Genomic DNA, 13,496 nt, shown 5'->3' with positions numbered 1-13,496 from the left:
ATTCCCTCCCCTACCCTGGACAACGCTGGGCCAATTGTGCGCCGCCCCATGTACAGTGCCTTCAGAAAGTATTCATACCCCTTTTACTTTTTCCACATGTTGTTGTGTCACAGCTTGAATTCAAAATTGATAATTTTTTCCTCACTATATACCCCATAATGACAAACTGAAAACATGTATTTAGAAATGTTTGCAAATGTATTAAATGAAATACAGAAATATCTAATTTACATAAGTATTCACACCACTGAGTCAATACCTTGTAGAAGCACCTTTGGCAGTGATTACAGCTGTGAGCCTTTCTGGGTAAGTCTATTAAGAGCTTTGCACACCTGTATTGTACAATATTTGCACATTATTCTTTAAAAAAAATTCTTACATTTCTGTCAAGTTGGTTGTAGATAATTGCTAGACAGCCATTTTCAAGTCTGGCCACAGATTTTCAAGCCAATGTAAGTCAAAACTAACGAGGCCACTCAGGAACATTCAATGTCATCTTGGTAAGCAACTCCAGTGTATATTTGGCCTTGTGTTTTAAGTTATTGTCCTGCTGAAAGGTGAATTTGTCTCCCAGTGTCTGTTGGAAAGCAGACTGAACCAGGTTTTCCTCTGGGATTTTGCCTGTGCTTACCTCTATCCCGTTTCTTTTTATCCCAAAAGACTCCCCAGTCCTTGCCAGTGACAAGCAAACCCATAACATGATGCAGTCACCACCATGCTTGAAAATATGAAGAGTGGTACTCAGTGACGTGATGTGTTGGATTTGCCCCAAACATAACACTTTGTATTCAGGACATAAAGTTAATTTCTTTGCCACAATGTTTGCAGTTTTACTTTAGTGCCTTATTGCAAACAGGATGCATGTTTTGGAATATTTTTATTCGGTACAGGCTTCCTTCTTTTCACTCTCAATTAGGTTAGTATTATGGAGTAACTACAATGTTGTTGATCCATCCTCAGTTTTCTTTCTATCAAAGCCATTAAACTCTTAACTCTTTTAAAGTCACCATTGGCCTCATGGTGAAATCCCTGAGCGATTTTCTTCCTCTCCAGCATCTGAGTTAGGACGCCTATATCTTTGTAGTGACTGGGTGTTGATGCACCATCCAACGTGTAATAAGTGTAAATAAATAATAAATAATAATAACTTCACCATATTCAATGTCTGCTTTTTTATTTTTTACCCATCTACCAATAGGTGCCCTTTGTGAGGCATTGGAAAACCTCACAGGTCTTTGTGGTTGAATCTGTGTTTGAAATTCAATGCTCGACTGAGGATCCTTACAGATAATTGTGCGTGTGGGTTACAGAGATGAGGTTACTACTGCAACACTTAACAAAGAGCTGCAGTTAGTTTCAGAATGGGTGGCAAGGAATAAGTTAGTCCTAAATATTACAAAAAATTAAAGCATTGTATTTGGGACAAATCATTCATGCCTTGGCAGCAGCTAATGGGTATCCATAATTAATATACATTCAAAAATTAAGTTAAACACTATTATTGCACACATGCAACTTATATTATGTGACGTGTCAAAGTGGAATTATATTTTTAGAAATGTTTACAAATTAATTCAAAATGAAACTCTGAAATGTCTTGAGTCAATAAGTATTCAACCCCTTTGTTATAGCAAGCCTAAATAAGTTCAGGAGTAAAAATCTGCTTAACAAGTAACATAATGATTTTAATTTTGAATTCATTTGTAAACATTTCTGAAAATATAATTCCACTTTTACATTATGGGTATTATGTGTAGGCCAGTGACAAAAAAATCTAAATTGTATCGATTCAGGCTGTAACACAACAAAATGTGGAAAGGTCAAGGGGTGAGAATACTTTCTGAAGGCACTGCCTTTTTCAGCATGAGTCTGTTTAGTCCATTTCCACTTTTCTGTGTTCTAACCTTTTAAAAGACAAAGGAGTAAAACTTACAACCAAAGTATGAAACCGTGGGTTTGTCTTTTAATCATTTCAACACAACACATGACAGGTCAAAGATACAATGGTACTGTACATGACAGGTCAAAGATCCAATGGTACTGTACACGACAGGTCAAAGATACAATGGTACTGTACACGACAGGTCAAAGATCCAATGGTACTGTACAACGAGTAAAGAGTGTTGTTATGTCATCTCTTTGGATCAACCAATACACAAATCTGTCACTTTGCAGCAACTGATTGCATGTGAGATATGTGACAAACAAGCTACGTTTTTTTTCTCTGAAGAATATTCTTATACAATTCTCCCTGTAGTTGATCAACTCCATGCTATATAAAATAGTGTAAGGATGAATGTAAATATTCCATTTTTGTTTTGTTCACCTTTTCCCCAGAGGTGGCTGTAATGAGCAAGTACTAAACATACATGTCTATGTCGCTAAAGAAGATGCACAAAGAGCTTAGAATGCAAGACTTACATTAAGCTGAAAATATATAAAACTAATGGGGATTTTGTCTTCTCCAGACAGTACCCAGTTTCTCACTAGAAAAAAAAAAAAGAAGTATTAATGAAATCCAATTGGTTTTCTGACTTAAAATGGATAAAATAATCCCCTTAAATTCTGTGTTCTGCACCTACTAACAGAGGAACGGTGTCGACAAGTGCATCCCTAGTAGGTGCAGTCGAGGTAATGAACCTACGAGGCATTGTAGCAAAACATCCGCTCCGCACTCAAGTCAAAACTTAAGGTGAGATATTACTTCCACAACCTTTCATTAACGATGCCAATGACCTATCAGATGCTTTGAATCATAACACCACTGTCAGAGGTAGGCCTTCTCAGGATGTACCTTAGCAGAGGTTAGAGGAGTCATCTCTCCAAAACGAGTGGGATGAACTCATGATTAGGTCATCCAGTTTTCTTCCGCCAATGAATGATTAGCATTTCCATCGTCTCTACTGTTATGTGTGGGGTGAAGTCTACTGTAAACTGGGGCAGATGGAAGACGTGCCTTCTCTGTAGCAAAGCCCTGTCTTGACACAGCGTGGTCCATAGAGCGTGTTGTAAACATATTCATTTCCAGACTGCCTTATTGTGTCTAGAAGCAACATGTATTCTACAGCTACTTGGCACTAGTACGACCCTTTTCAGTCATGCAGCAGTCAGTTGTTATGAACACGGGGTGCAAAATAAAAGTGCTTTAAAACTGGGTTCCCCAGATAATGTGCTGTTCAACAATCTGGTAGTTGTTCTATTCCAGATTGTGGATGTGATGATGTCATAGGGACGATGATGTGTAACGCTCACCATGTTCTCTGAGAGGCAATTGGATTACAAATCTCTGTTACAAATACTTGGTTGTAGACATTTTTGTTGTTGGTTAGATACAATTTCAATCGAGAAGGCAATGCTGGTGACCCAACGGGGCTCAGGGGGGACTGGGGGCCCATGCAAGAAGGTATTAGTGAAAAGTCTATCAAAAATACTGTTATACTTTTGGAGAAAAATACACAAAGGTTGATCAAATCTACACATCAAACTAATGGCACATACATATACAGGATCAAATACAAATGAAAAACATATCAACATATAAGATTATATGTTAAAAGAAAAAAATACTCTTTTTTAAAGGTTGAAAGTGCTAGAATTCAGATTAGCTCACAGAAACCCAGGGAGGACAAACTCAATGCCAATCACTTTTTCTTTTCTTTTTCTATCAATAAATGAATAAAAAGATAAATGCTAAATTTGAGTGCTACAATTTTGGCTGGAATTGAATATAGCCATGGTCTTTTAAAATGTATACTTGATATAAAAAGTCTATGTTTTAGGCATAACTTTTTTACAATTATATCAATATTTATATCGAATTTCTGCTATAAGAAACAGGTACGAATCACATTTATCATGATCAATCATTAAATGTTCATCATTTAGATAATTTATCAGCCTAGCTGATGATTTTCCAGGGATAAACTTGAACATACCTGCACTTTTTACCTCACAAGTATTGGTTGTCAGTGGCACTATTTGTACCAACCAAACAAACATTTATTTTAGGTTTGATGTATTTTTCATAGATTTGTCATCTACTTTTATAGGGCAGTTTAATTAGCTAATTAAAGAGGTAATGTGGTCTCTGATCGGTTGGTCAATTTGAATAATAACTTACATTTTTAAAACCAAATAATACAACATTTATTTTAATGAGCAATTGTGCAAGATTTAGTTTCCGCTCACCAGGTTTTGGTAAGAAAAATAAAAAATTAAAATGAGGTGATGTGTTGTGTTGTTTCGAGGTCCTGTTTTAACAAACAGGAAGTAATATAGCATATGACAACAACAAAAAAACGACAAAGAAATATCCCAGTCAGGCGTCCCATGCTTTGAATGTCAAAGAGCAGGCTGGTGACTTGTCTGTGCTGGATATTGTGTCCTTTTTAGATAGACCCTTTTCTCTTGAATCTAGGAAGCAGCTGAATGAGGAGGACTACAGAGAGGAAGGGAAAACAGTTCATCGGTACTACTGTGCATTTCTCCGCTGAGATCTTGCAATGTTGAAATGTTCTAGTGGTCTACAGTTGCTGGCAACCATAGCTAAAAGCAGCAATATGTTTTATTTTCCTTATGATGTTGTATTTTTGTATTTATTTCTACTTGACTTATACTTGAAACTACGTATTCACTAATAGACGCATATGGACTGGGCTGAGTACTCAAACAGACAAAGTCAAGGGGTTTGAGACAGTTGCAAACCAAGAGGATGATATTCATACTGTAAAGTTTAGTCCTTGTACCCTCAAGGCAGATCTACAGTGGGGAAAAAAGTATTTAGTCAGCCACCAATTGTGCAAGTTCTCCCACTTAAAAAGATGAGAGAGGAGCCTGTAATTTTTCATCATAGGTACCCCGTCAACTATGACAGACAAAATGAGAAAAAAATCCATAAAATCACATTGTAGGATTTTTAATGAATTTATTTGCAAATTATGGTGGAAAATAAGTATTTGGTCAATAACAAAAGTTTCTCAATACTTTGTTATATACCCTTGTTGGCAATGACACAGGTCAAACGTTTTCTGTAAGTCTTCACAAGGTTTTCACACACATGTTGCTGGTATTTTGGCCCATTCCTCCATGCAGATCTCCTCTAGAGCAGTGATGTTTTGGGGCTGTCGCTGGGCAACACGGACTTTCAACTCCCTCCAAAGATTTTCTATGGGGTTGAGATCTGGAGACTGGCTAGGCCACTCCAGGACCTTGAAATGCTTCTTACTAAGCCACTCCTTCGTTGCCCGGGCGGTGTGTTTGGGATCATTGTCATGCTGAAAAGACCCAGCCACGTTTCATCTTCAATGACCTTGCTGATGGAAGGAGGTTTTCACTCAAAATCTCACGATACATGGCCCCATTCATTCTTTCCTTTACCGGATCAGTCGTTCTGGTCCCTTTGCAGAAAAACAGCCCCAAAGCATGATGTTTCCACCCCCATGCTTCACAGTAGGTATGGTGTTCTTTGGATGCAACGCAGCATTCTTTGTCCTCCAAACACGACGAGTTGAGTTTTTACCAAAAAGTTCTATTTTGGTTTCATCTGACCATATGACATTCTCCCAATCCTCTTCTGGATCATCCAAATGCACTCTAGCAAACTTCAGACGGGCCTGGACATGTACTGGCTTAAGCAGGAGGACACGTCTGGCACTGCAGGATTTGAGTCCCTGGCGGCGTAGTGTGTTACTGATGGTAGGCTTTGTTACTTTGGTCCCAGCTCTCTGCAGGTCATTCACTAGGTCCCCCGTGTGGTTCTGGGATTTTTGCTCACCATTCTTGTGATCATTTTGACCCCACGGGGTGAGATCTTGCGTGGAGCCCCAGATCGAGGGAGATTATCAGTGGTCTTGTATGTCTTCCATTTCCTAATAATTGCTCCCACAGTTGATTTCTTCAAACCAAGCTGCTTACCTATTGCAGATTCAGTCTTCCCAGCCTGGTGCAGGTCTACAATTTTGTTTCTGGTGTCCTTTGACAGCTCTTTGGTCTTGGCCAAAGTGGAGTTTGGAGTGTGACTGTTTTAGGTTGTGGACAGGTGTCTTTTATACTGATAACAAGTTCAAACAGGTGCCATTAATACAGGTAACGAGAGTGGAGGACAGAGGGCCTCTTACAGAAGAAGTTACAGGTCTGTGAGAGCCAGAAATCTTGCTTGTTTGTAGGTGACCAAATACTTATTTTCCACCATAATTTGCAAATAAATTCATAAAAATCCTACAATGTGATTTTCTGGATTTTTTTTTCCTCAATTTGTCTGTCATAGTTGGCGTGTACCTATGATGAAAATTACGGCCTCTCTCATCTTTTTTAATTGGAGAACTTGCACAATTGGTGGCTGACTAAATACTTTTTTTCCCACTGTATCTATTGATCTATCTATTAATAAGAGCACCTATTATAGTTTTATAACTTTGGGTTTAAGTTTTCAAAAGGCTAGTGAATACGAAAAGGAATATAAAATCGGATCGCTTAGCTTACTTAGGGCGAAATAAGGTTGGGTTTCATAATGAGAAAGTAGAGAATAAATTGAAACTGGACAGTCTATCAATGTCGATCATTCTTTTTTAAACTCCTACGAGACGATCAAAGATATCTATGGCAACTGCTAATTAATTATTATTCCACTAACAGCCTACTACACATTTGTCAATCCACAATCCAAGTTTGTGCTAACCCAGTAAAGGATGTAAATAATGAATACAGCGGAGAAAGCTAAAGGGCAAAGCTAATACTTCATCCTTTTTTGATCAATAAAATGGCAGATACACACAAATGTTAAACCTGCCAGACATTAAAAAAAACATCATCACTTTGTTTTAACATGTCTACCTAAATACACCTTACTGAGATAAAAAGCAATTATAATATTCATTTATTTGATGAGATATTTTGTACATTGCAATAACATTCTCTTACACGTTTCCCTCAATGCCGTCGTTGTTGTTTTAGTTTGCTATTCACATATGTCAGGGTGATAATTACCATGCATCTCTAACAGAGAGAATATACAGATCAGTAATGTGTGGTGTTACCATGGAGACTTCTTAAAACAAAATGCTGGAAGGAAGACAGTTGAAGGAAGGAAAATCCTCATGAGTCAAATATTGGTAATTACCTGTTTTCAAGAGCAGCTTTTATGGGTAGGGGTTTTTCCCAAATAAGGTCATCATCCCCTGACGGTTAGCCAAAGAGATTCCTAAAGGTGAAGTGCCTTCTACAAAAAAAAAATTGCTTCTCTAGAAAAACAACATAAAACCAGCATTACTTGGCATGTTTTCTACCAACTCGGATATTTTCACATACCTGTATCCTTTTCATTAAATATGTGGGCGCCACTGGTCGCTGTGTTTGGCAGCGTTGGTTATCAATGTTAATCAACTCTCTGTTTTATACTTTCTGGACAACTGATTTGCCTCTATGAGTCATAACATTAATCAGTTGTTCGAGTCTTTCTCTAGACTGAGATATTTTTAGTGTGGTTGTAGCCTATTGGAGGAGGGTAATGTGGGCGGGGCATTATCACTTCATTCCTTCATTAATCTTTCCCCCTGACGGTGCTGATGACAGACAGGGTGCGTTTCCCCCTGACGGTGATGATGACAGACAGGGTGCGTTTCCCCCTGACGGTGATGATGACAGACAGGGTGCGTTTCCCCCTGACGGTGCTGATGACAGACAGGGTGCGTTTCCCCGGCAGACAGGTCACTGATGACAGACAGGGTGCGTTTCCCCGACGATGATGATGACAGACAGGGTGCGTTTCCCCCTGACGGTATTGATGACAGACAGGTGCGTTTCCCCCCTGAAGGTGATGATGACAGACAGGGTGCGTTTCCCCCTGACGGTGATGATGACAGACAGGGTGCGTTTCCCCCTGACGGTGATGATGACAGACAGGGTGCGTTTCCCCCTGACGGTGATGATGACAGACAGGGTGCGTTTCCCCCTGACGGTGATGATGACAGACAGGTGCGTTTCCCCCTGACGGTGATGATGACGACGGATGCGTTTCCCCCTGACGGTGATGATGACAGACAGGGTGCGTTTCCCCCTGACGGTGATGATGACAGACAGGGTGCGTTTCCCCCTGACGGTGATGATGACAGACAGGGTGTGTTTCTGGGCAGGTGGTTCAGACCTTTACACTCATAGGAGAGATAACCTAGCACGTTCAGTCACATTTGGAAAAGCAAGAAAATTATATTTCATCCACTTCAAACTAGTCTTTCTGGATCACAAAAAATAGATAATCTTCTCTAAAATTAATCTTAGATTTTTTTCTTAATATTATGACTTTATAAAGTAGCAGTACCATGCCTTCAGGCCTACTGATACTGTCTACTAACTACAGAATAAAGGGAGAGGGGATCATGGATGAGGGAGATAGGTTGGTGGTAGAGGTTAAAGAGAGCGGGGCTAAAACATCATAACTAAAGGATAGAAAGAAAGCCCAAATAAAAGCTTGTATCATCTTTTCCTTTTGTTTCAATAAAGGGTTTAGTTTCCTCTAAGGCTCAATCAAAAAGCTTTTGTGCGCTTCAATTAAGGCTTCTAAGTGTTCATGTGTTTTTTGTTTTTTTATCACAACCCTTTCGGCCAGCAGGCCCCTTGGCCCTTGGGCGCCCAGACAGTGGGCTGAGGGTGATGGTGTAGGGACCGGGCCAGGCCCGGTGGCCCCTCATTGGAAGGCCTGGTGAAAGCGAGGCAGGGTGGTCGTGCTGAGGCTGGAGGTAAACACTGGCGGGAGGGGACGCAGGGGCCCTAGACCCCCCACGCCCCCGCTGGAACCCTGCTGCTCCTGAGGTTGAGGTTGCAAAGAGGTAAGAGGTGCGGCTGCAGCCGTGGCAACGGTGTGGGGCTCGGCGGCATGCAAGGATGAGGATGAGGAAGAAGAGGAGGAGGAGGCGGGGGTAGACGAGGTGTAGCTCATGACTAGCCCTGCTGTGCTCATGGGGGTGTTGTAGGGGGCCAGGTTGAGGGGCAGGTAGCCCAGCAGGTGAGAGAAATCCATGTTAGCAGCGCACAGAGCGTCAGCGATGACCGCAGGGCTCTTGGACAGGAGGGGGTCCCCACACAGCTCGTCTGCCAGTCCTGGAGGGTGTTCTAGTCCCTCCTTGGGGGGCGAGGCAGCAGCATGATGATGATCGCATGAGTGGGGGCCCGGCAGCCCACTCTGCAGATCCATGAGAAAGCTCTCCATCTCCACTTTGAGGGGCTTGTCCAGCAGGTATGAGGTAGATCCCAGCTGATACTTGGGCGGCGGCTGCTGGTGCTGTTGGGGCTGGTGGTGCTGTTGGGGCTGCTGCAGGTGGGGCAGCGGGGGGGAGTGTTGAATGTGGTGGTGATGGTGATGGTGGTGGTGGTGGTGGTGCGGGGGGTGGGGGTGGTGGTGGGGGGGCTCTATGTGGCAGCCCATCCCCATGGCAGCGGACAGGGAGCCGGGCATCAGAGAGTGGTGGTGGCCCACCCCAGGGTTGGACATGGCCTGGAGGTGGTGGGGGTTGTACATGCCCATGGGGAAGGAGGTGCCGCTGGGGAACGGCTTGGCCATCAGGGGGTCCTTGTTGGGACCCATGCTGCACATCATGGGGCTGAGCTCCTCTTTGACAGTGCAGGGGGAGGAGCCAGAGCCCAGCATGTCCGGAGGCTCTATCTTTAGCAGCTCCTGAGAGTGGCTCTTCTTCACATGCCGCGTCAGGTGGTCCTTCCTGCCGAAGCGCTGGGCGCAGTACTGACACAGGAAGTCCTTTCTGCCGGTGTGGACCACCATGTGGCGGCGCACGTCCTTCCGTGTGTAGAAGCGGCGGTCACAGTGGTCACACGGGTGCTTCTTCTCCTTGGCACCTGCGGAGGACTTGCCCGAGTGGCTCTTGAGATGCTCCAGCAGGGCAGGGGTACTCTCGTAGCTCTGTAGGCACACCATACAGGTGAGGTCCCCTGCCGTGGCTGAATGCATGGCCACGTGACGCTTGTAGCCCAGCTTGGTGTTGTAGTGCTTGCCACACTCCTCACACTTGAAGGCCTCTTTGTTGGGGTCATGAGTCTGTAGGTGGTTCTTCAGGTGATCTTTGCGGTGAAACATTTTCTCGCAGAATGAGCACTGGTGAGTTTTCTGTGGAGAGTGTGTGGCCATATGCCTGGATAATGAAGAGAGAGAGAGAGAGAGAGAGAGAGAGAGAGAGAGGAAGGAGAGAGAAAGAGAGAAAGAGAGAGAAGGAAGGAGAGAAAGAGAGAGAGAAGGAATGAGAGAGAGTACAGTATGATACAAGTTAGTCTGTGAAAGTGTTTTAGAGGAACTGTTAAAGTGTTAAGAGTTTAAAAACTCTTGGTGGAGTGCTGTTTTACCTGAATAGTTTATATTTAGAGCTGAAGGCCTTAGGGCAGTGTGGCTGGGAGCAGCGGAAGGGTTTCTCTCCCTTGTGACTGAAGGCGTGAAGCCGAAGCTTATCCTGTGAACCAAACAAAGCCCCACACACCAAACACTCGTTGCCGCTGGCTCGCTCTTCCCTCACTCTCTCTCTCTCTCTCTCCTCTTCTCTCTCCCTCTCTCGTTCTCTCTCTCTCTCCTCTTCTCTCTCCCTCTCTCGTTCTCTCTCTCTCTCTGTCCGTGGCAGGGTAGCGCCTCCGTACAGCTTGGCAGCGGCTCTTCCTTCCTCGTCCTCCGGCGTCAGTGCGGTAATATGGCGTGGGGCATCGGCGGCAACAGCTGCCATGGCAGCCCTAGGGTGCTGTTGCCATGAAAACCCGGCCGTGGCTCCCCTGCCTTCCAGGCTCTACGTGGGCAGTGGTGGGGTGCAGTGAAAGGCGTGGCTCCGGGCGGGGCCGGGTAGGGCTTAGTGGGGGCTATGGTCTGGGGCTCAGATAGTGCTGTTGTTGTCAATGTCTGCTGAAAAACACAAGTATCCGTGTACTTGTTTACTATGTGAGAACTGGTCCTTCTGTCTGTGGAGCTCCTTTTTTTCACTCACTCTGTCTCTCTCTCTCTCTCTCTCTCCCTCTCTCACCCAGTCCCAACAGCTATGGTTGGGGTTGAGTAGGAAATGCTGCTCTGCATCTTTCGTCCCCTGTAAACAAAAGAAAAGCAAGACATTAGTGAATCCTCTTTTTCTTATTTCAGTGTATTCATGTATTTTGGCACAAATACATTTTAGCCAATGAGCCAATAAAGAATATTCCTGACCAGGGGCTGGATTCAATCCGTATCGCAGAAGTATCGCGGAAGTATCGCGTAAACAATTAAAGGTCATTTCCAATTTTGACGACATAGGCAGTGTTTACCCTGAATGCAGTCTCCGCGAACACGGGAACATTGCCTTTCAATTTCAATCTAGCTATAACGTGGATCTTCCGCGATACTTTTGTGATACGGTTTGAATCCAGGCCCAAATCTGAGCCTATGGACTGATATTGTTCCAGTCCAAATACCAGTTGGGCACTAGGGGGCACTAAAGGACAATGTGGCATAGTGGTACACTGAAAAGTGACTAACAGGAACGCCTGTTTAAGACTGTTCATTTCCAGTAGTTGAGTCATTCAGCCATTCCAGTCATCACAGTATTCATCTATGTATATCTTATCCACTGAGCGTTAGCCATCATGTTATCATGTATAGAATATACTTTACATGCCCCGTGTTGCTCAGTTGGTAGAGCATGGCGCTTGCAACGCCAGGGTTGTGGGTTCGATTCCCACGGGGGGCTAGTATACATTTTTTTTTAAATAAAATGTATGCACTCACTAACTGTAAGTCGCTCTGGATAAGAGCGTCTGCTAAATGACTAAAATGTCAAATATGTTGTGTGGCTTCAAATAAATAACTGTGGGGGGCACAACGCAGGCATTGTGTGTGTACATGCATGTACATGTTATGAAACTGGATAAGGCTCACATAATCCTAAAGAAAACAGTGAATCACACTAAGCCCCCAGGGTGTTTCCGCCATAAACTAGCGCTTCTTAGAACCTGCTACTTCGCTACCTGTCAGCTGCTTAATTCAACAGAGTCCTCAAACTACTGTAAAAGTCCTGGCTAAGCTACCTTTAAATGAGAACAACACTGGTCTAATTTGGTCAGTTTAAAAATGGAAATCCGTTTGTGAGGGATATAGGCTACTGTAGTTACATTTCTGGATAAAGTTTCATTTCTGAGTGATGTATTATAATGATATATGCCATTAAGCAGACGCTTTTATCCAAAGCAACTTACAGTCAAGTCAAGCATGCATCCATTTCTTACAGCACAGAAGTAACACTGTTGCACCATGTCTTTCTGTCACCTCTTCTGCCTCGAGGACCCCTCTCCTCCCACACAGCTAAGTCACATGGTCAAGTCCAAGGTCACCCTGGTCTGGCTCCTACTAACCACACGGTCACCTGGCTGTGCTTTAGTCACATGACCTATGAACGTACACACTTACACAGACATGTGTGCAACAACAAACATACACACACACACACACACTACCAGTCAAAAGTTTGAACACACCTACTCATTCAAGGGTTTTTCTTTATTTTTACTACTTTCTACACTGTAGAATAATAGTGAAGACATCAACACTATGAAATAACACATATGGAATCATGTACTAACCAAAAAAGTGTTAAAACAAATCAAAATATGTTTTATATTTGAGATTCTTCAAAGTAGGCTCCCTTTGCCTTGATGACAGCTTTGCACCCTCTTGGCACCTGGAATGCTTTTCCAACAGTCTTGAAGGAGTTCCCGCACTTGTTGGCTGCTTTTCCTTCACTCTGCACTCCAACTCATCCCAAACCATCTCAATTGGGTTGAGGTCGGGTGATTGTGGAGAGTACAGGTCCGAATGGTGTGTGAGAGTGTGTGTGTGTGTGTGTGTGTGAGCAATTGTGTGCGTGTGTGTGTGTGTGTGTGTGTGAGAGAGTGTGTGTGTGTGAGCAATTGTGTGCGTGTGTGTGTGTGAGAGCCATTGTGTGTGTGTGTGTGTGTGTGTGTATAGATGTGGTTAAGAGGAGCTAACAGCTGAGCTCATCACACAGCAGGATGTGTGCAGGGGGGATGACACTCCTCCCACTGACCAGCCCCAGGGAGTCCTGGCCTATTGTGGAGCCGCACCACAACGCACATTCCTGGCCAGCATCACACGCCGTACACTACACTGACCCCATGACCCCTGACCCCTGCCACACGGAGTACACTACACTGACCCCATGACCCCTGACCCCTGCCACACGGAGTACACTACACTCACCCCATGACCCCTGACCCCTGACCTGCCGGTCTTAAGCATTACATGCCTAACATCCAATAACTAACGCTTCCTACATCAAACACCTAGCATCTACACCAGGACCAGCCCCCTTCAAAACTTAACAACAAGACTAGTTTCTGCTATGCCATTTCATTTCAGGACTAATAACGCACCACCGCCAACACACAACTGAGCTCCACGTAAGACCTCTTCATCGGCCCCAAAATGTGAAGTAGTAACCAACACTTCCATCAATCCCTACTTAGAA

General features: G+C 43.6%; 1 protein-coding gene and 1 long non-coding RNA gene across 3 annotated transcripts in view; both read right to left on the bottom strand.

Annotated features, from left to right (window-relative positions):
• Positions 1–1,941: 1,941 nt before the first annotated feature.
• Positions 1,942–6,451, bottom strand: LOC123482302. Its single transcript, XR_006657663.1, has 2 exons — positions 6,362–6,451; positions 1,942–4,758 (listed from the first exon to the last, which is right to left on the bottom strand). It is a non-coding gene; the product is annotated as an uncharacterized LOC123482302 (long non-coding RNA).
• A 1,537-nt stretch (positions 6,452–7,988) lies between these two features.
• Positions 7,989–13,496, bottom strand: part of LOC121546118 (zinc finger protein PLAGL2-like) — a 40,118-nt gene continuing 34,610 nt past the window's right edge. Inside the window, exons 1-3 of one of the 2 annotated variants that reach the window (XM_041857156.2) lie at positions 12,208–12,446; positions 10,348–11,066; positions 7,989–10,139 (exon numbers count right to left, since the gene is read on the bottom strand). In XM_041857156.2, coding sequence (XP_041713090.2) covers positions 8,681–10,139; positions 10,348–10,715 — 1,827 coding nt within the window. In that variant the 5' untranslated portion in view covers positions 10,716–11,066; positions 12,208–12,446 and the 3' untranslated portion in view covers positions 7,989–8,680. Of the gene's footprint in view, positions 10,140–10,347; positions 11,067–12,207; positions 12,447–13,496 lie in introns of those variants that run through there. The other variant, XM_041857155.2, reaches the window with a different exon arrangement.

The sequence above is a fragment of the Coregonus clupeaformis genome, chromosome 30 (assembly GCF_020615455.1).
Source record: "Coregonus clupeaformis isolate EN_2021a chromosome 30, ASM2061545v1, whole genome shotgun sequence".
NCBI lineage: Eukaryota > Metazoa > Chordata > Actinopteri > Salmoniformes > Salmonidae > Coregonus > Coregonus clupeaformis.
The sequence above is the reverse complement of the archived record's forward strand: the minus strand, read 5'-3'. Positions and strand labels throughout refer to the sequence as shown.